Genomic DNA, 22,596 nt, shown 5'->3' on the forward strand with positions numbered 1-22,596 from the left:
CCTAACACGGCAGCAGGCAGCAGACGACTCGTATGTAGTGGTAGAATTCAGGGGACTTGAGCTAACCCCTGCTCGAATTATCGCGATAAGTAGAAAACCCGTTGTTGTCTAGAGTTAGATCTTACGCGACTGCAGCAATTGGGTAACGCGCACCGTAGCAGAAGACTAGTTATATTTAGCAGTTATGTATTATTTTTAAGTAAAGCGTGTCGCGTTAATTAAGGTTGCTTTCATAAGGGCATACATAATTTTTTGAAATGAGGGAATTTGTTGTTAGTAAGTTCGATACAAAAAAGAGCCTGTTTTTCAATTTTTGAAGCACACCTCATTTTGAATCACGCCCGTAACAAACCACATAGTTCAATATCAGTCACATGTATGTTCGTATATAACATTTGTTTTAAAAACATATAAGATTTTTTTAAATGAATCAGCCAAATTTGAGACTGTCTGAGATTCATATTTGCATCTCAATCACGCTGGCATGGTGGGCACGCTTCCATCCTGGCCTTGCTGAGAGAGAGATAAAGAGGGAGAGAGATATCTATTGTTTCGTCAAATAGAAAACAAGCAATGGTGATATATATACAAGTTAATTTTGGGGACTAGACTTGGGGAAGCGATGCGACCATAAGGTCATCAGAGTCATCTCATTTCCCTCCAAGTTCAATATTAAGATTCACAGTTAATGTATATAAACAATGTATATATAAAAGATATACTTGTTGGAGAGTTGACTAAAGACTAAATCCTTTACAGAATTTTTTTTGGTTTTAGCAACAAAATGGTACGACTTCCACGAGTTCAGAATTCTCGAGTAAAATAGTTACGCTAAGTTAATCGTATTAAATGCAACACAGTCATTACCAAAGACTGCTCGGGCTGTAAAAGCCTCTGATTTTCCTTTTTTTTTATACTGTAGTAGTATTGTCACGCAAAATGTGAGAAACTTCTGATATATATATATAAAGTATTTACATTCTACAGTCTTGCATTGTTACAGCTGTTCTCAACGCTATTCAGACCTAGAAGTTTTACTCAGAGATTAGGCCACGTCATGTGCTTGGCTTTGTTGTGACGGTATATCACGTAGTCGATATCGAATTGCTGGCGATATTTCTTCCTCAGCGAACGTGCTGTCAGATCAGGAATATCATCATAATTTCCATAACGCAACCTTGGATTTCGCCTTAATTTTTTCCTGGAATAAATAGAACTTGTAGGTACGACTTGTAGATGAATTGCATTTAAGTACTTGCAATATTCATATACATATATATATCCTAATATTTATTAAAATAATCTTTTCACATAGATACTGCAAAAATTGTCAAAATAATCGTAGACAAATGTGCTAATTAAAACCAATTTCCAAACCCGATACGAGTGCCAAAATAGCTCGATTATTTGTGCTGCAAACACGATTTACCAACTTGGGAAATGTAATTTGATTTTGCGCTGTACAGTTCTCATAACAAAGCTATTTTATCTGCGTGTTTTCTTAGTTAGACCATTCCGATATCTTGTTATAGCTGTAACAATGGGATGAAGTACAAATATGAGCATGCATGGAATATTTTGAAAAATAAAACAGAAATGAGCGATTATGAGCTTAGTTCATAGACTTCTCATAAGCATATAACACAAGAGAGTGGCGCTCAAATATATGGACACGAAAGTCAAAACAAAGTAGTGTGAGAATGCAATATGTCACAGTCGAATACCGCTACCGTAGTGTTCATTACTTCGCCTGACCACCTGCTCGCGAATCTGGAATCGCCACAGGGTGTGCATATTTTAATTTCGATGACGTTGTCGCACACAAAAACGGACACTTAGTCTAGAGCTCGCAAAAATCTTTGAAATAAATAAAAGTAATAACCTTCTAGCGAAAAACACAAAACTCAACCACTGAAAATTTAGAGGCAATTGGTCCTGCAGTTAATGAGAAAACAACAAGAATAACGTAACAACAAGGATGATAATTAGAAAAAAGAATTCTAAGAACAACATAAAAAACAAAACGATCCTTATGTACATTTCGTGTCCTATAATCTAAAGAGAAATCGTTCAGAAGTTGCGATAATCCCCATTTTACGCAAAATGAAGCTTCAGGTATTAAAATCTAAAATGTCCCTACCCATACCCAAGCAATCTTCTGTATTCAATTTGAAAAAAATTAATGTTTTACTATTTTATCAGACCTTAACATTTCGTTTTCTTTTCCAGTAGTTTCTATTGCCGTCTCGCATTTACCGCAATGCTTGTGAATAAGAGACAAAAATATCCTTGTGGCTCTAAAAGTATGTTCATAATTCAATATAAAAAAAAAAAAATTTGTTTGTAAAGAGTTACATTAAAATACATTGAGATATTTTTTGCATTTGTGTGTAATATTTTATTTGGTATGTAAGAAGGAAGTAATGAAACCAAGCACGCTTACACTTAGGAGTCACAATTGAACCTAAAAACAGAAAACCTTAGTAGTTTGTTAGGAGAGATAATTTTAGATTCTATAAACCAAATATGCTCCGTGTCCGCCTTGATGGATTATAATGGTAGCGGTGTTGGGTCACGCAATTGGAATATGTCTTCCCATAACAGGACATAGCATACACCCATGCTAACATCCAGTTCATATATATATACGAGATATTATTATCATTTACACATTGAACATACATTTTATAATAACACGTTAGAAAAGACAAAATATGTCCAAATCGGAATTCGACCTGAAAAGCATTACAATAAGGTCAGCCATCAGTCAATAACAACAGAAGACCACTAAAGCAGTAAATATCTATTCCTAGCAATTGAGGAAATAGACATTTGTTAATTCCTAACGTCTGGAAGCGTTTTTTCTCTTGATTGTCTGTTTTATAGTTTTTTAAGTGAGGGTAGGCAGTGCCCTTCAAAGACCTAGCACCAAAATAAAATTTGCGAAAGAGTCATTGAAACCTATGCTTTTTAACCGATTTACCGTAAATCCTTACCTATTACTTCGACTCAATTTTAGAATAGCTTCATTTATTCAAGTGTCATTTACACACAAAAAAATCTGAAATCAAGGAAAAAGTTTCCCTATTAACGTATGAGAACAGAACCTGATGATTGTTTCAATGGGACGCGAATGGGAAATCAATGGTCGGTTGTACGTTTTTAGATTATTTGAAAAAACCCCTAACCATATTCACCTGATTTCACTTTCCACGTAAATCATGTTCGATTTCTTTGTGATGTCAATATTCCTTAATTCCTGTTCCATCAAGCAATTCAATCGAAGAGCTCTATTTCTTGTATTTTTGTAATTCGATTTTGATGAATTACCGTCGATACTCATTTTCAATATAATGTGTTATAAAAATATTCGCTATTTACATTTATTTTACGAAAATAGCTTTCTATCCTTCTTTGTACTGTATATTCAAGTCGTATTTTACGCGATGTGGATGACTGCCCACAAAGTCAGTTATAGATAAACCTACGCTCCTCGATGAAAAATAAATTAATATTTTCAATAAATTTAGACAGACCTTCCAGGTAATGTATTCCCTTCTACAAAATCTGAAACTACAGCGTGCATCTGTATCAATGAAATACATTCTGTCAAACAAATGGACATCAAATATATTGTCCTGCACAGAGATTTTTTTTTGAGTGAAGCGATTCTAACGAATGAAGTTAGTAACTGAGATACGTTGTAACTCAACTCAAATTAGCCATAAATATAAATGGTGATTCTTAGCGTAAAAGAAAACAAGAAACACTACACCTGTGCGACAGATCTGTCTAACTTCCAATCTCTAAGTTGCTAAAACCGACAGCTCGTTTTTCCAAGTAGCCTACTTTGGCTGTCGTAAATACCTAGATCAGAAAGGGCCAATCCGCACTTTCACATAGGTTTGATTGTTCAAAATGTCCACATACACAACAATTCTCCGGTGCGCGCCTACTCATATGTATAAATAATACTCTTTCAGGTTTGCTTTCATTAAAAACATTAAAACTGTTCAGTCAGTCTCATGAAAATAATATTTAGGTGTCAACATTATAACAGCGCTGAAATTAAATTGACGCAGTTCAGGGTACTTTTGTATTTGTTCTTTTACTTGTTTGGTTATTTGCGCTAAGCTGGCCTATAAATTAAGCATATATACATATAAATCCACAGGTTTAATAAAGATTTGAGTAACATCTTCAATACTATAAACCGATTTAAAGTAATGAACCTATGATGATGATCAACTGTTAAGGCTAAGAAATATACAAGGTCAAACTTTTTTAATTGGACAAACTTCTTAAATGCAACTTGTTATATATATATACATGTATATATGAAGTGTGTCATGGAAAATCATTTATGCCATTTTATATGTTTCTTTTTTATGCAGTCTATATTTATCTAGCATTCACCGGGTGCTAAATGCTCATGTCTTACACATTGTGGTTGTTTTCATACATTTGCGAAATACTCTCAGTCAGAGATTCACCAGAAAAATAAATCTGTCATGCGAGTTTAGAGTCAATCCTCGATGTACGGAAATACTTCTACAATTATATATATACAATACTATTCAATGGGGAACTGCTGACTCTCGGGTCACAAAGCATGACCCATCATGTTTTTACGAATTAATGCAAAAAACATACTGGACTTAAAATTTCAACAGTAAGCTGAGTATAGTAGGCTACATCGTTACCAACTGCCAACAGTGCCTTCACAAATCTTATAGCATACAATGGATCTGATAACTTTTGTAACTTTCACAAATTGGCATGGTTTTGAGGAGATTGTTTCTGTTTATTACAGCAGTTACATTTTAGAGGTGCAATGGTTCTGGAAGTATCCGAGAGCCATACTCATGTTCCTTTGCCGTTCATTCTTCTTTGGCATTCAGTGTCGTTTGGAAAACATAATTTTGTTGACTTGAATTAGAAATCTGAAATGAAGATGGAGCGGGATGGTGGTGACTTTACTTCGGTTGAGAGTAGATCGAAGACGATAGTAGAATTTTCTTTCAAACTCTTTCGAATGTAGGAGAAGTTTTTACCCAGCATTGTTTACGTCTTTGTTTATACTTATACACGCGAACCCGTGTTTTCACACACTAACATAAGTTGCATAAAATCGAGTATCTGTAATCGTCACAGTCCTGAAAAAAGTGCTGTTTGTGTAAAGATCAAAACTGCGCACTATCTATGAGCAAATGACGCAAATTCCCCTTTTTTCTAATTAAAAAGTTCGTAATTTAAATCCTTGCTATGGATGTTTCCCCGATCATCGATTGCCTTGTTTATTTCTGTAACAATGACCAATCAGCAAAAAAGTAAACGATGACGTAACAATGGTAATTTTTTTACAGACGCCCTGTTCGGTTGTAAACATTACCTCGTTTTCGTGGTTTTGCGTGTTATTTGTCAGATTTCAGTTGTGTTTCTAAAAATTAGTTGTAAATGAAGTAATTTAATTGTCAATATGTCTCCCGATGAGCTTTAGTTTAGTTGCAGTAATCAAAAATCAGTCCCAGAAAAGCTGCGATAGACTATGCTCAAAGTAAAGTAAGCTATCAGTACCTCTTAGCGGCAACTGGTTGTATATTTTGAAAAAAATATGATGGTTTTTGATCATGTAACTAAGTTTGTAAGTGCCAACTTTTCAATAAGCAACCAAAATGTTGCAATAGCAAAGTATGGGGAGAATTTTTCTGGGGTCACGGGTCGGGGAAACATCCTATATATAGATATTACGATTTCAGTTGATTGTAAAACATTGAGTAATGTCAGTGGTATATCAATACGACAAACACTGGACACATATTGTTGTGGAATCTGCGACAGTAGCATAAAAAGTTGATAAAATAGATGGATTGAATTATGCCCACCACTCGTTTCGTGCACTACTGCCGCTATGTCAGTCGCTGGTCTCTCTATGTGCTTGTGCATCCAGCGACTGTTTCGAACCTATTGGCCGATCTAAAAAATATTCATGAATAGCGATCTACATGTAGTTCTTAGTGTCGTTGATTATTGCAAATTTTTAGCAGTAAATTATAGAAAAAAAATATTCGTTTTTCATTCGAGGTGAGGAAATATGATTATCGAATTGATAAATTAATAAACCAGTTCTTTCCGTTCACTTTGCGCTTACCTGTCAAGATGCATACATAGCATTTGGTGTTGCACGAAGCAGACACTGACCAATGACTATCCAAATCACCATGCGCCCAAGTAATAATTATTAGTTGAGCCAACTCATAATATTCAATAAAATCTGCTAACTATCAGATAAAAATGTTTTGATTAATTGATGTTAACATTCTACTCATTCATATTCAAAAATGTATGAGATTATTACTCCATGCACCATTGGCGACTGTCGCTGCTGGACTGGAGCTTGCCTGTCGTGATTTCCTGCAGACTGTCGTAAATCTGTAAATAAAGAAACCCAGACGCGACGGGAACTTGATAGCTGTTTTCTATCTATTGCAAGGAAGTACTAGCCAAGCAACCAGCGGGATATTTGTCGCAAATATGCAATTGTCAATGCAGCGATATTCCAGTATTTGCTTACACACGACAAGTTTAAGTGATAGGCTCAAAACTAGGAGGTACCCAGGTACCGGCAGACCGGTACCGTAATTCAGTACAGCAGTACGGTAATGCAGTTTCTAGGGAACCGGTTTTAGACAGGATTAATAATACCTCTTTGTCAGCGTGTCAGTTAATAAGCTGAATATCTTTAACTGTTGTTAATCATATGCAAAATTCTGAAATATAATTTTCTGAATCTGAAATTTTCACGATCACCATAAGACAGTAAGAAGGAAAGTAGAGACCAAATAATAGTCTTATGTCTGTTCTGGTACCGGTACCGGTATGTTGTATTGACTGACTGTACTTTTTGTCATTTACGACAACATACATAAGACATTATTTTAGAGTTTGAGTACCATACTATAAATCTGTATGCTGGTATGCGAGTATTTCAAACTACTGTTATAAACGTCTATAGTCTGATAGTAGTCTTTGTACCGTATAATTCTAGTGAAGTAGTATAGAACAAACTAAAATTTTTGTCTAATTTCAAACTTTTTTGTATGGTATTTTCTGTATATTTACCAAAAATCTTTTAGCAAGGCGGCGGTGTGGCTCAACGGGCTAAGCGTTAGGAATACGCTCGCCACCGCACCTCTAATTACTCTGCGTGGGTTCGCAGGTTCGAATCCCATGTAGGGATGGTTATGTGCGAGAGGATTGCTGGACTCCTCGCCGTCGTTGGGTGGTTCACGTAACCGCTGGTCGGTTACGGCTTCCTCCACCACCAAGTCCATGCTTCCGAAGACAAACAATACAGTAAAAACTAATCCCATACCCGACTTGGAATGGTAACCGGACGAGAGGCCGTGGTTCGCCATATGGATAAGCCGTCTTATCGGCTTTCCTCTCCCCCGGGATAAATATGTAAATCCTATCCTATCCTATCCTATCCTTAAAAGCATGCAGTCAGTGAATACTGAAATAAGCTTACTCATAAATAATTAAAAATTTCAAAATATTAAATTAATAATTAGATGAAAAATACTAACCATTGTACTGTTGTAAGCAGTGTAGTAAAGAACTAAGGAATTTCTATTGTGTCTATTGGAGTTGGATGTATTACTGCATTATTAAGAATTTAAACAAGAAGATGTTAATTTTGAATTGAACACCTCCAAATAAATAAAAAAAAAAACTAAAATACCTTATCAAAATATTTAATTATGGATATTCTCAAATAAAGTAAACAATAATATGATTTTTATATCTTCGGATTAACAGCTCAACCAAATTCATCTCTTCATTTTGGAGCCCCACAAGGGAGAAAATCTCACACTCAATACTACTTGATTCATGTATTGATTTTTAGGTTAATCTCTTATTAATCTTATGGATGCAATAATGTCACTGAAAGATTAGTGCCATAACTGTATAATAATATATTATAGAATGTGGGAACTGTTTTAATAATCATTATGCTTTTAAACTGCTAGCTTGATATTTCTAGTTAAGCATTTTGAGCTATAGAAGCAAGACAGATTAGTCTGAGTTACAACACTGCCATATTTCCCAACTTGGGAGGGATTCCTTACCAAGGAGAAATATTGTCACTCGAGGAGGAATTTTGCTTTATATATGCTGTAGTCTTACAAGTATTGTTTAGTTCTTTATCCTTACTGTAGCACTTCTCTTGTGCATAACACTAGCTAAAAATCGATATATGAATACAGTTTTTTTATGTGTAGGGAGAGAGGAACATAGAGTTCCAAATAAGTTGAAGAAAGAAATTGAACGAAAAATATTGGGAAGCACTGGTTTATTTGAACGTCTTGGGGGTAGTAGGCTGTTTTTGATATAATGTATTCAATATTTTACAGATGATAGTTCAGTTAATTCCTTATCCACTGAAATAAAAGAAGGAATGTAATCAGCAATAAAGAGATCAAGTTAATTTATTTAATAAGGTTTTATCATATTTTACTCTTGTGACATACATATTGTATCGTATGTCGAGGAAGTGGATTTAACTTCAACAAAAAATGGATTTACCTCAATTTCGGATTATTTTTCAAGCGGCAATTTTTCTTCCATTTTTATTTGTTTACGGTATGTTATTTATTCTATTGTTTCATACAGTGTTGTAGATTGTTTTAGTCAGATATTTATCTAAAAAAGTCAATTGTGGAATGAAAATTCTCACATGAGTACAGTTGAGCTGTATAGGAGCATTCTTCACAATATTTCACCGAAATAAAATAGGAGATTAAATATTGCTTGATATATGTGATTTCTTCCTTGGTCATATTTTTGAGAAAATTTATGTGTATTGACGCTGTTTTATATTTTAGCGAGAATAATGAAGTTAAATAAAAATGTGCTTGGAATATGTTAATTATATGTTTCATTTTTTAGCATCTGGTTGTTCATCTAATGCGGATTGCACAAGTGGCCAAATATGTATAAGTTCAGTTTGCAGGTAATGTTTGCTACGTTCATTTTCATCTATTTATTGCATTGAGTTTTGTGGGAAAAATTTCGTATGTGCTATTGTGTTCAAACATAATTATGGGAAATTTTTCGTCTCTGTTTATTTGAAGAAATCAACAATTTGTATCCGTATGTTTCAAATACATAAAATAGCTGGTTTTCATTTAAATGATTATCACGTTATTGTATATCTATTAATGTTGAATATCAATTTTATGTTAACAGGATATGTATAGACCATTTAATTACATCCTGATTGCGTCTAGTTATAGGTTGTGCATGTATTACACCAATTAATTTGCAATATTCAGTTTTATATTTATTCTGAATATGCCTAATTTATACTATTTATCCGACTTTGTATTTTTTATAAAACAATTAACGGTACAAATAAAATTGTTTTCGAAACTTCTATTTTAAGAATTTATAGTATATTTTGAAAAAGACCCTGAACTTTGAGGATTTTACTCATTTTTAGGCATTTAGGCTGATTTTATTTTTTTCTTAAATTATTTAATATGAATGAATTTTATTCATAAAACTATCACATTATTTCTTTTATAGTGTATCTCCATGTGCTTCATCACCTTGTGATAATAGCGGAACGTGTGGCGTAGTAGCAACATCTTCCACTGACTATACATGGCAATGTTCTTGCCCATCTACATATATGGGTAAGCATATTTGAGAGTTTTGAAAGATTTAAAGTTATTACCACTTTATTGATGTGCCATCAAAATTTACCGTATTCATTTTTTTCACATCAGTCGGTCATGATTTTCTAATCTGAACTATTTTAAGGCATCTATTAGAGTGTGCCAGTTCCTTATATGGAACATTATTATTTACTGATTGTTTGTAATCATTTCTGGCGAATTCTATAATGAAATTTATTCTGTGTTTTCTTTAGGGACCACATGCAGTGATTACAATTACTGTCATTCAAACCCATGCAATCACGGAACTTGTACTGTCGTGTCAAACAGTTTTGAATGCACTTGCACGGATGGCTATTATGGTGACACGTGTGCCAATGATAAAGATGAATGTTCTGACAATCCTAACCTATGTGCGGTATGCCGATTCATTATATTACTCAATAATAGACATTGTTAATTCTATCTTTGTACCTTGGATACTAAGGCTGTTATCATAATTTTCCATATAGCTTACACTATGAAAAATCCAGCAATGTAACCATCGGAGGCAGTAATTCACAGTTTATTTACAGAAATAAAATTTCCGTTCACCTGGAAATTATATTTTTCGATACTGAGTCAATGATGCACACTATATCATATCCCTACATGTATGATGCAGTGACCGTTTTTTTACTAGTAATAGGGGTGATGCATACTGTGTCACTTATGTAAGCAAGAGTTTAAATGTACAGTGGTTAAACTGGGGTAATATGAGCATCAAAAACTAAAATTAGATTGTGTACTATACTATTAAATTGTTTAGCAGCTTAAAGCTTTTGATTTTATCAAGCTGGTGAAACTTGGTACGAAGTCTTCAACTAGTTCGTTCGTTGTTTAAAAAAAATAATGATATTTAAAAAACCCTGATTTTCATGAATCAGGATAGTAGCATCATCAACATGAGTTATGGCACATATCTTAAAGAAATCATATTCTAGAATATTTTCATCATTATGTGACAGCTCACCCTCATAAATTCCGACAATACCATGCCAATATTTGATTGATTATTGATAGGATTATTTAAAAAACTATATTTTTAATTTGTAATAGACTGTTTATCCGCAAAATGAACAGTATTTTAAACAAAGTTTAAGACATATATGGACACCAGACATATATAGACATTTGTGAAACGTAGCTCCCGCTTACGAAACTCTTTATTGTTCGAATCAACTGATTTGCGCTTGTTTTGCTTCAACTTCCGTGATCATTCAATTAAATGTAATTATCAAATTACTTCGGGTACTTAATTATATGATACTTCAGGAATTTTTAATCGCCAGAAGCAAAAGTCTTTAACATAAAATAAAATATCTAAGTATAATGGTGTTACGTTGGGGAACAAGTAGACAATTGTATTTTAATTGACCAACAAGGTGAATTCCTTCAGCTTCTATTATGTATAACTCTTAACCTAAATTGCTTAGTCAAGCGGAACATTTTATTAATTTGTAATGATGAATTTATTACTTTATAAATTTTATGTAATTTGTTTATTGTCTCCCCCTCATGCAAAATTATTGTTACTCTTTTTATGAGCGCATCATCTTTCGCTTGTGAGAATTTAACGACTATAGTTCCAAGTGCCACTTATAATTTGTGCCTCGTTATCGTTTATTGTTATTTAAAATTAAGAGTAGGTGTCTTTTATCATTGTTCCTTTCAAGGATGACTGACTTAATGTATTATAGATTTTCAGTTTCAAACTTTGATTTTCATCTACTCCATACAGGCAAAATTATTGATGTACTGGGTGACTCAAAAAAAACTGAACCCACAAATTTCTTGATCACTTTTGAAGGAAATACATTTAACTCATAAACTTATGTTTGTATATGATTGTATCCAAAAGTTTCAGTAACACTTAGCACAAAAGTTAAGTTCTCTCTAGAATATATTCCAAATGACATGGGTTCTCTTTTGACGTCACCCTGTACCATTCTCCTGGGTAACTTATGTAGTTATGTAGTAAAAGATAACCTATAATCCTATATCACTATTTTTTTGGAAAATTTATTAGAAAATAATAGATTCAAACATCATTGGTTTTGTTTGTTCTTTGTTCATGCTTGTAAATTGAACTACCTGCCGCAACTGTGTAATTCAGTAGACATTTGGTCAATATTAGCTTTATAATAATAGGTGATTTTATATGAGAACTTAGTATTGTTTATTTTTACACACTATTATTCATTGTAAAACAAATTTAGTCGGCAAAAGATTGATTTATCATAATAGTCATTGTTATTCTGAAATATTTGTTATTCACATGCACTTTTCATCTGTACATAATGGAGTTTGGTTGTTCTATTATAACAAATTTAGTTTCGAAATTTCTAACTTGGTGTATCAGTCAAATCATTTTCCCACATATCTCATGTAAAAAGTACTTCATATACATTTCATACAGACATGTGTGTATTGTTACATAGCTTACTAACAGGGTATATTTCACTTTGATATGATGATTTATTTGATCCCGCCCGCATGAGAACCAATAATTGATACGCCACGCTTATTATCTTCATCATATTTAAATACGTTGAGTTTATTTGTTGAATTACGCATAAGGGTTCGTATATTTACCGAATCACAATCGTCGGAGTAAAATTACATTTTCAACTTTTCGGCTACTGGACCCCATTGTGATTTCACAAAAGCGTACGCTGTGCCATCTTGTTTTAAAGCAACCCTATTTTTATGTCGGCGCCTCTAGCCGTTTTCCTTTTTTGCTTCCAAACACATTTCTTGGTTTATCGTTGGATACTTAATCTTGTTCGTTACGCTTCACTAGCGTGGGAAAGGATTTCGATGAAAGTTCGCGCGCGCCTGAGGAGAGACGTTACCCTGTTTCTTTATTTATCACTCCACGACAAAAAGAGATAAACGAACGCCGTCGGGTCGCACTCCGCATACAATACAATATGTCGAAATAAAGCAACCTAGCGGCTCAGCTTGCGGTCTATGATAACATTATTTACGATATGCATAAATCCGATATACATCTTTACCGCGTCCTAGACGTAATTTTACCGATCTTACAAAACATTAAATGTCGATTAGAATTTCTCGTCACAGAAGTTTATATTTTATAATGTCAAATTGCCTGCGATAATGGTGTATAATTACCAATAATTGTACCGTCTATCCAAATATTAACCGTGAATTTGAAAGTTTTTAATTTTAAAAATTAGAGCGAAAATGAATCAAATATTTTCGTTCTTTTTTTTCTTGAATTATTATTATTAATTTTCTTAAGAATAGACGTTTGACTATAGCCTTTACTAATATGACTATTACTTTTTATTATTTTCTAATATCAATTTTCACGGATTAAATTGTAAAACAAACAATGACATACGGATTTCGTCTTGTCGACGAATTCTTTAGGCAAAAATATCAACTTAGCTTGTCATCGTGTTTCGTTAGGACAAGTCGTCGGCCTGCTGCTGAAAGGCAGGTGCGAAGCGGCGACGACCATCGCGACCTAAGCTTTAATTTTCAATCGCTTGATCGTTTTATAATTCTTCATAAATAATGCGCAATTCGTGTCGCTATCTCTATAATTTTGTTCCTCAATTTGCCATCCACGATTCGCAGATCGGTTTCACACTTGTATGATAAAGCCTAGCCCAGAGAAAAGATTTTCCTGGAATTCGTCGCCCATACACGATTTATTATTTCAAAAAAAAAATGAACTTGTATTGTTTTAAACAAAACAAGTTATTTTTACATTTTAAAGTACCCTCGTGAAATAGAAAACTGAGGAGCATTGTGGAGAGCGGGGGTTGATCTTTAAGTCAAATACCCGTTACACGGCAGATGAAATTTTAATGCCCACTTGTGACGTCACGTGTCCCTGGTTTTCTGTAATTACAGTATATGCGGATAAAGATCAAGTACTTATCGCCTCCACACAAGAGCGCTTTCTGAATTTAATTATTGTGTTATTTTGCTTTGACAATCCACATAGAATTTGTGAAATAAATGGCGACTCTAACCGGTGTGAAAGCATCTATTTCGAATATTTTTTCGACTATTCTTTTTACCAAATGTGTTGTAAAAACTTAATTGGTGCAGCGTGTTCCTAATTACTGCTTCTTTTTCTGTCCTTTGCGTTTGAAACAATGAGATGAATATTCATGACAATACCAATAATTTCAAACATGACCAACTAGATAAACATATATAATTTGCAAGCATCTAACTACAATTAGTTTTGGGGAAATAATTGGCTTTTACGTTTCTATTTTTGATATTATATTCGAATACGTTCTCGAAATTTCAAGTTTGTAAAAACTTAATACCTACTTAGGTATAAGCTTGCCCGATATTGTATATTGTGTGATCTTGTGCGTCATTGCAATGCCTTATTTCAAAGTAGCTAAAGTATAGTATACAAATAAGACTGGGTCGTTTTAATATTGATCACATTTGAATATCTGAGTCTGACTACAGAAATTAATTTTTTTTCTTATCGCCGTATCAACAGCATACACCTGCGTGTCAGATTGTAGACTAAACATGGTGTTTAATTTCTCCTGGAAGATAATATTTACCAAAATTCGAATTGTAAGCCGTGGGTATGCAGCACCAACTTTGCATAGTATGTAGGCGATTTACAAAAATTGCGTTGTCGTAAATTTTCACAATAATGCTGTTATGCAATGATCGCCTATATTTTCTGCCATATAGAACTTCTCTTCCGAACAATTTGCAAGACGCGCTCAAGGCTTGATTCAATGTTAACCTTTTGCCAACAAGCGACGACATTTAGGAGACTTAATTACTCGGTACATTATGAGTTAATATACCGCACTTTGCCTTATGTTTCATTCAAAAATATTTATTATATCTGATCGACGTTTTGGGATTAACTGACGCCATATGTGTGCCAATTGTTTCCTAATTTACTTTCGAGGACCCTCACAATGATTAGTCACTACTTCCTGCCTCGATGTCTTTTCTGGCTGAGTGATTTTCTCCAAGGGAAATTATTCTGCACCAATCATGATACGAGAATAAAATTTGTTTCAGTTACATTTCTTACGTGTTTCATTGCAAAGAAATTCAGCTTCCGATTGATCTTTGACTCGAGTTGCAGGACACGTAGTGACTCATACGTTCATGCACTATTCAGAAGTTTAATTTGTATTTAAAAATAATTAAAACGTTTTAAATTAAATGCCGATTTTTTCAGCCATTTTTTTTGCGTCAATGGATATGCGACTTTCATACATCTCTAGAAATATCATTGTCAAGTTACACCAACAAAATTATTTTTTTCACGGTCGGATTTTTGTCTTTTGGCACACAATATAAGGTCATAGATAGTTCATTTTTTACATTGTGCAACACCTACTATTTCGTTTTTTACTGAACGCCGTTTTTTTTCAGTTGATTACTATTATTGATATTAATTATTCGCTTTAAACCGTTGAAAAAATTGGTATTTAATACGTGTTATAATTTTCAATACGCCATATTACTATCATAATTGTATACTGTATTTTTCATTGTGGTACGATTTCAAAGGATAAACAAGGCACACAGGCTGCGTTTTCATTCAATTTTTCATTTCAAATCAATTATCGTTTTGTGCGTTTGTAGTTTAAAAAGATATTGTCTAGTTATGTTGCTACGATTCCAGTTTATTTATTGAAACTAAGTTTCGGCGATGAATATCCAACAACGTTTTGATACGGAAAATCATCGATTGGATATGGACAACGTATAAAACGCTTCTCAAATAATTTGTGATGTATGAGGACGGTCCAATTTCGCTCGAAATCATTCTGTTAATGTTGTTGAAGTACCAGAACTTTCGTTGAATTTAACACAGAGAAAACAACGGCCTTTATATTTATGTCTTTTTAGATATGATCATTATGAAGGTTATAGTGATTTATATCATTTTCCTGATGGACTTGCCCCCAGTTTAGAATGTATTGATATTCCTCATTCAAAAATATTTTTTCAGAATGTATTTCAAATAGTAAAATTGGTTTGGGCCCCAGATTTTAGTTTTAACTTCAGTCAGTATTAAAAAAGATTTGTGCAATTTATTATACGTGTAATACGTTTCTGTCTCGTTTGTAAGTGTAATTATGTTGCAGTGTTTTTCTGATACCGCTCATTGTGTATCATTGTAACAATTCTCAGGGGCCGTGTTACGCGCCTACGAACTATCGAATTTCGTTTTCAACCGTATTGTGAAATATACTGTTGTATTCGTTTCCGCTAAAAGTGCGCATCCGTGTCGGGCGACTGCTTGGTAAATTCCAATTGTCGCTATATATCCAACTGTGATATTCTCATTTGGGGGATGTCTACACCCGAATATTTTGCCGTAATTAAATTCTACCTCAAATTTGGTCTATTTCGAATAATTTAAATGGACTGATACATTTTGTTGAATATTGGGATGTTTGGTAACTCTTACATTGAAAATGGAAAATTAAATTATACATAAAGCAGTAATATTTATTGTGTAAATTCAAATATACCGATGAAAAATGTTGGAAATTGTGATGTTTGGTAACTTTTACACTGAAAATGGCAAATTATACATTAATTAAGCGGTAATATTTATTGTGTAAATCATTACAAAACATATTATATTATTTTAAAACTTTTGTTTAATTCTCGCCGCTTGTCTAAACACCTTTTCGGAGTGTAAGTGGGAAAATGCATCTTGAAAATTCTTTAGACTTTTGAAGTATCTCCCGTCTTCATATTTATTAATTTGAAACCTTTAGGAACAGAACTGGAGATTCATGATTCCTTGTTTTGTCGGTAAATTCGATAGACACTGTCATATATTTAATTGTGGATTTGTTTTCTTATTTCATCTTAATTTAGAAATTTTTAAAAAACATTCTCGAACATGGTTTGTTCGTTTTCTACCCAGTATTAAAACTTGCTTTACTTTTTTATATACTTAATGTGAAACAATTTGAATATAACAGAATCACAATTAAACTATATGGGTATTGGTATTTTATTCCAACATCATTATAAAGCTACCACGGCGATATTTTTGTTCGTTAATTTATCGTGGGGTACTCGATGGAATAATTTATTCAAATTAATATCCCCCCTAAATACCTTATTATTATTCAAAATAATACAAATAATGACATCCCCCGTTGACTTTTCGGACAACATTTTGAGGTCACGCGATATAACTGACCAATTCACCATCTGTTGTCAGTCTTTTGTTATTTTAATGATTTCCTTGCGTTGTTAATTGCGTTGACAAAAAAAAATCAAAAATTGACTTTTTCGGGCGTTGCACCATAATAGATTGAGAGTTTTTGAATGGATCTAATCACTCAAATTCGATTTTGAGAAATACTAAAACGAATGGTATAAATTATATATTCTTTCTGTATATACAAATAACCTTTATTTATTATTCGATAAATACGGTGTTCGACGGTCGAAATATAACGTTATGAAAATTGAACACAAATTTTGCGTTAGGATAATAAAAGTTTTTTTTTGCGAATTAAATATTTGTATTAATTGTTTTATTAATTATATATCAAAATATAAGTAACCTTGTGAAAATTTCATTTTTCCGATCTTATTCGTCATGATATTTTATTTCATTTTCCATATTGTAACAACGATTATCATATTGTATTTTAATTTATGTCCGATAATATTAACTCGTCTTTCGGTATTTACTAATATAGATTTTTTAATTACCGGTTTGCGTAATTCATAATGTTCATTCATGCAGTTATAATCATAACACATTTACATTTATAATTCGAATTCGATAGACGCAGTATGTCTTCCGCGAAAGCGCAAATGAGCACTTACGAAAAAGCCGATTTATTACTCACTGTAGAAATATTATCTGATTTATCCACGGTGGAGAATAGATCTTCTCTGGTCTACGATTGGACAAGGATAACAAGCGCACATATCTCTAACGGCGATAAATACTAGTCTCGGGACGGAAGCCGCGATAATTCCCGATTTAAGTACAAGTCAATCCCGCAGAAGTCTATTTTAATTTTTGTTTGTTCTTAGCGACAATTAATCTTTCGTTTTAACAAAAAGAAACAGAAAGTATGAAAACTTGAGAGGTGTACAATAGAAATTCCTATCAGCCCCTAACAAAACAAAAAAGCCGAGACCCCTTTTCTGAATACACGTACCTTTTTGTTAAGTCAACATTAGGTACACTGTTAATCGTAACACCATACGGAAAGCGTTGCGTCATATCTTTTTTGTCTGATCACACGCGGACGACTGTTTTTATTTTTTAAACCACTTTTTTAAACGTAACAATTTAATATAAGTTATGGGCGCTATGACGTCATACGAGAAATGATATATTCTGACAACACCTGCTTGATGTTTCGATTCAGATATTGTGGCTGTAACATGCTAGGGAATACCATATCGATGAACGCTATTTATCGAATTTGTGCAAAAAATGTGCATTTTAATTTTGCAGGCTTTAGCGTAAGTAGATCTCCTCAAATAACATTGAATTGACTCATTTTATGCTACGCATGCCATGCGTAAAATATGCGATAAAGTACATTTATTTTGTGCTCGTAAGGTCTGGGGCGTTCGTCGTTTTATTTTATTTCAAATCTAGTTTAAAGAAATGATCCCCACGCATTATTGTAAATGATGATTCATACATAGGATGGATGATTTATGTCCCCATACTCTCTTTTATAAGCGACTACCAATCATATATTCATTGAATATACTTAAACTAAAATGTTGTCAGTCAACACCATTAGAGTAGAAAATATGATATGGTGGTATTTCAGCATGCTTCGATGAATGGCCCACCTGCATTTGTGGTAATTGTGATATTTTATGACCCTTTTTGAAATTTGTTGATTTTGATGCCAATTAGCACAAACTTCGTGTGGTGTTTTGATACTCCCCAAGAGCGCGATATGATTTATTGTTTACAACTGATGAATTGATACTCCCATGGGACCTTTGGGCGTTAGAGAGGTTTCTGGCTCAACACCAATTCTATTATTCATATTATATAAAAAAGACATGTGATCAACAAATTTTTTTGACAGTCAAATTTCAGTTGGATTTATTTTGCGTGATTGACCAGTTATATAAGATGTCCATAAAGTCTTAAAATTGTTTACATTTGCAAAGGGAATTTATCGATACCATATATTGTTTTGGCCCTCACATATGTATTAATTACATAAAGTAAAAATACTTAGACAGTTGGGCACTGATCAAAAAGCCTGGTTAAGATATATTGAGAACTGACTTTATAACAAAATTGAGATTGTAAAGAGACTTTAGGTCTTAGGAGTTAGGACATTCCGTATTATTACATGTCAAAAATTTTCTCTCCGTATTATTACATGGTCAAAAATTTTCTCTGTCTGGCCTTTTACTCACACCTTTTCTAGGTATTCTTATATTTGTGTACTTACTGTACAGCAGCTGTTGCTATTGTGTTTATATTTTTTGAAAGGAATATATATATACCACCCCACAATAGAACCAGATTAGCTAATAGTTTATGTCAAATTTCAAGGTTTTGTGAAAATCTGATTTTACTAACAGTTTGGTTCTAACAGCAAAAACTAAAACATATTTTTATTTTGAAACAGACCAGAATATGTCCCCTGGCCCATAATGATAGATTAAAAAAAAAATCCATTAAAAAAAAATGTGACATGAACATCTTTCACAGCGGAAGATAGTGATTGGTGAAACAGGAAAGCTTTATTGCTGTTGTCATTTAAATATCTTTTCGTTTTTTATTTTAGAATGGCGGAAATTGCATTAATGTTGATGGCTCTTACTCATGTGATTGTCTGACAGGTATGGTATTCCTTTTAGTTGTGGAATAATTATATATTTACTATGAAAACTTCTGAGTGAGTCTGTGGGACCTTCCTTTAAGCCAATTTTCTAAAAACAAGTTGAAAAAATTGGAGAAAAGTGTTTCAAACTGTTATACCTTTCGATCTTTTTAATAGACCCTAAAATTAATATCAAATATAGTGTTGATTATCATATTATATTATCCTACCAATAAATTTATTCTTGCTTTACTAGGGTTTGAAGGAACTCATTGTGAAGACAACACAGATGATTGTATCGGTAATGAATGTGCTGCGGGATCAACTTGTGTTGATGAATTGAATGATTATTTCTGCGTTTGTGCCGAGGGTTGGACCGGTAAGAGTTATCTATTTTTGCCTTTACACATTTACACCTAACAAACATATCCGACTAACTTGTGAAAGAAACAAAATACTCCTGGTTTCGAAATATGATATATGTAATGTTTAGAAACGGAATGCTATATATCTCAATAGTTATTAAATATTTCACAAACAAATCATTTCTAATATCTCACAAATGAAATAGTTTTAATCATCTGAATTTGTGAATTTATTTTTAATATTTTTGATTTTGATACTTTTTGTGGTTTTCAAAATTTTTCTGATTTTTTATTGTTTTTTTTAGGTACTCATTGCAAGGAAGACATGGACGAATGTAACGATGGTACAACAAGATGTATGAATGGAGGAACATGCATCAATACAGAAGGTATACAATTTGTTAGAGTACTCACACTTACACTACACACACTCACACAGAGTACATTTAAAAAATGATTGGCTCATTATTTGTGTTGTGTTGTGCTAAACAATACAGTATACCATTTAGCATTCTCAGAATTTTAAGTAATGAATTTATAACGATGAATTTGGTTACAGTTTATTTTTAACATTTTAACTAACTAATTTATATAATTTATTCATGGTCACACAGGATACAGCTTCAAGAAATAGACTTCAACTGGAATATTTTTGTGAATTTTATAATTTTGATGATGTTTCTTCAACTTGTTTTAATTTCATTTTGGTTACAGGTTATTTTCAATGTAAATTTTTCCAAATTTTAACTAACTAACACAGGATACAGCTTTAAAAAAGGCTTTATCTGGACTTCTAACATTTTTTTTGTAAATTTTTTAAATTTAATGAAGTTTTCTTTTCCCTTGTTTTATTTTCAATTTGGTTTAAGTTTATTTTCAACCTAATTTATACAGTGCCCCTGTGACAGTTGTGATATTTTATTGGTTAATCAGAATTACTATTTGAATTTACTAATAATTTTTAATAGGCTCGTTCTCTTGCAACTGTGTGAATGGTTGGTCCGGAGATGACTGTAGTGAAAACATTGACGATTGTAGTTCTGCTGCTTGTTTTCACAATGCAACTTGTATCGACAAAGTTGGAACATTCGTTTGTGTGTGCGTTCCTGGGAAAACTGGTACTTTTAATTTCATCACATTTTCAATTTTCAACTTTTTCTGAATTTATATTACATTTACTTTTTTTTCAGAAGTATTTACTATATAAAGGAAAGTGTGAAATAATCTATTTAATCCACTTTGAATCTGTGAATTCCATCATGTCCAGTACCAAGCCCGGGATGTAATAAAATTTGTAGGCTTGAAAAAAAAAAAGATTTTAATTTAAAATTCCTAAGACTCTGGGCAAAAGGGTTGCTTACCTGAAGCCTTATTTAGAGCAATGATGTAAAAACCGCATGAAAAATATTTTGTAGTCTCAGCAGCTATATGTTCTTCTTAACTGATTTTGTCTCGAAAATGCTGAGAGGCAAAACCCAATTTCAACTTTAAATGCAACAGAGCGTAACTGTTTGTGTAATATAATTCTTATATTTTCGCTCCAATGCTTTTTGTAGCACGTCAGGAAATTGCTACTTCTTTTCTACCTGTGCTGAAGTAATTGTAATCCGTAACTCAAATTAAGTTTATTTTATTGAAATTTTCTCAATTTTAAGTAATTTATGAATTCTTAAGATGGTTTATATCTTTCCATACTATTCTTTATATAAAAAATGACATAAAAATTTTGTACTATTACTTGTACAAAAATTTATTTAACACCTAAACTTCTGTTTGCTTATGATTGTACTCAGGTTTCGGTATTCTAGGACGCTTCAGTTGAAAATTATGTTCTCTCTGGAATTTGTTCCAAATTGGGTCAACCTTCTGTATTACAACATAGATTCTCACATTATTTTGTGTGATTTCAACTATTTTTTTTATATTTCTCAGGTATCCTTTGTCATTTGGATGATGCTTGTATCTCTAATCCATGTGCCAACGGATCAACTTGCGACACCAACCCCATTACAGGTCACTGGATGTGTTCCTGTCCTGACGGTTACACGTCAAAAAGTTGTGATGTCAACATCAACGAATGTGAAATAGGTAGGAATTACGTAATAGGCTTAATTTACGATGTCTACCGCATGTTTGTTTTTATATAAATATCAAGTATTGAAAACTTGATAAACAAAGATAAAATGATTTGAAATGGCAGGTGGAATCGCTTTGAACATAATTTGGATATATTGTGGTTTTGCGTTAAACTGGATAGCTTAGAAAATGAATTTATTTATATTGATTTTTAGTTAGTATTATTTATGAGTGTCTCAATTCTTAAATATTGGCTATTGCAAATTTTCTAAGACAGGATTATGTTGTTATTCGTATACCTATATTTTTTTTTATGTCTGTGCATATTTCATGATACTACTTTGTTTAGGTTTTTATAATGAAAGACTTTCATATCAAAATGTATTTCCCACATAACATAGAAATAAACAATGTTATTTAGTAGCCACCAGCATATAGTATAGTCCTTTGTCTGGGCTAGAGCTGAGGTTATCATAATCATTTATTCTTGGAGTCTTTTTGACTGAAATGAGTGAGATCTGGATAAAGTTTGTTGCTCAGATAAATCAAGACTTCACGACGTTTTTATCGACGTATTAAAAGCGAGTGTGATTGTTTTTTTCATTC

General features: G+C 32.8%; 2 protein-coding genes across 3 annotated transcripts in view; one reads left to right on the top strand and one right to left on the bottom strand.

The window, feature by feature from the left end:
• Positions 1 to 387: 387 nt before the first annotated feature.
• LOC120344620 (uncharacterized) lies at positions 388 to 3,569 on the bottom strand. Its single transcript, XM_039413912.2, has 3 exons — positions 3,198 to 3,569; positions 2,205 to 2,297; positions 388 to 1,201 (listed from the first exon to the last, which is right to left on the bottom strand). The coding sequence occupies exons 1-3, from the start codon at positions 3,341 to 3,343 to the stop codon at positions 1,039 to 1,041; spliced, it is 402 nt and encodes a 133-aa protein (XP_039269846.1). The 5' UTR covers positions 3,344 to 3,569; the 3' UTR covers positions 388 to 1,038.
• Positions 3,570 to 8,402: 4,833 nt separating this feature from the next.
• The window catches only part of LOC120345158 (uncharacterized), a 42,730-nt gene continuing 28,536 nt past the window's right edge, over positions 8,403 to 22,596 (top strand). Inside the window, exons 1-9 of one of the 2 annotated variants that reach the window (XM_039414581.2) lie at positions 8,403 to 8,646; positions 8,953 to 9,016; positions 9,592 to 9,701; positions 9,938 to 10,101; positions 19,514 to 19,568; positions 19,806 to 19,928; positions 20,220 to 20,303; positions 20,883 to 21,032; positions 21,847 to 22,002. In XM_039414581.2, the coding sequence (XP_039270515.2) occupies positions 8,580 to 8,646; positions 8,953 to 9,016; positions 9,592 to 9,701; positions 9,938 to 10,101; positions 19,514 to 19,568; positions 19,806 to 19,928; positions 20,220 to 20,303; positions 20,883 to 21,032; positions 21,847 to 22,002 (973 nt within the window). In that variant the 5' untranslated portion in view covers positions 8,403 to 8,579. The remainder of the gene's footprint in view (positions 8,647 to 8,952; positions 9,017 to 9,591; positions 9,702 to 9,937; positions 10,102 to 19,513; positions 19,569 to 19,805; positions 19,929 to 20,219; positions 20,304 to 20,882; positions 21,033 to 21,846; positions 22,003 to 22,596) is intronic. The other variant, XM_078113070.1, reaches the window with a different exon arrangement.

This window comes from Styela clava, chromosome 5 (assembly GCF_964204865.1).
Source record: "Styela clava chromosome 5, kaStyClav1.hap1.2, whole genome shotgun sequence".
Taxonomy (NCBI): Eukaryota; Metazoa; Chordata; class Ascidiacea; order Stolidobranchia; family Styelidae; genus Styela; species Styela clava.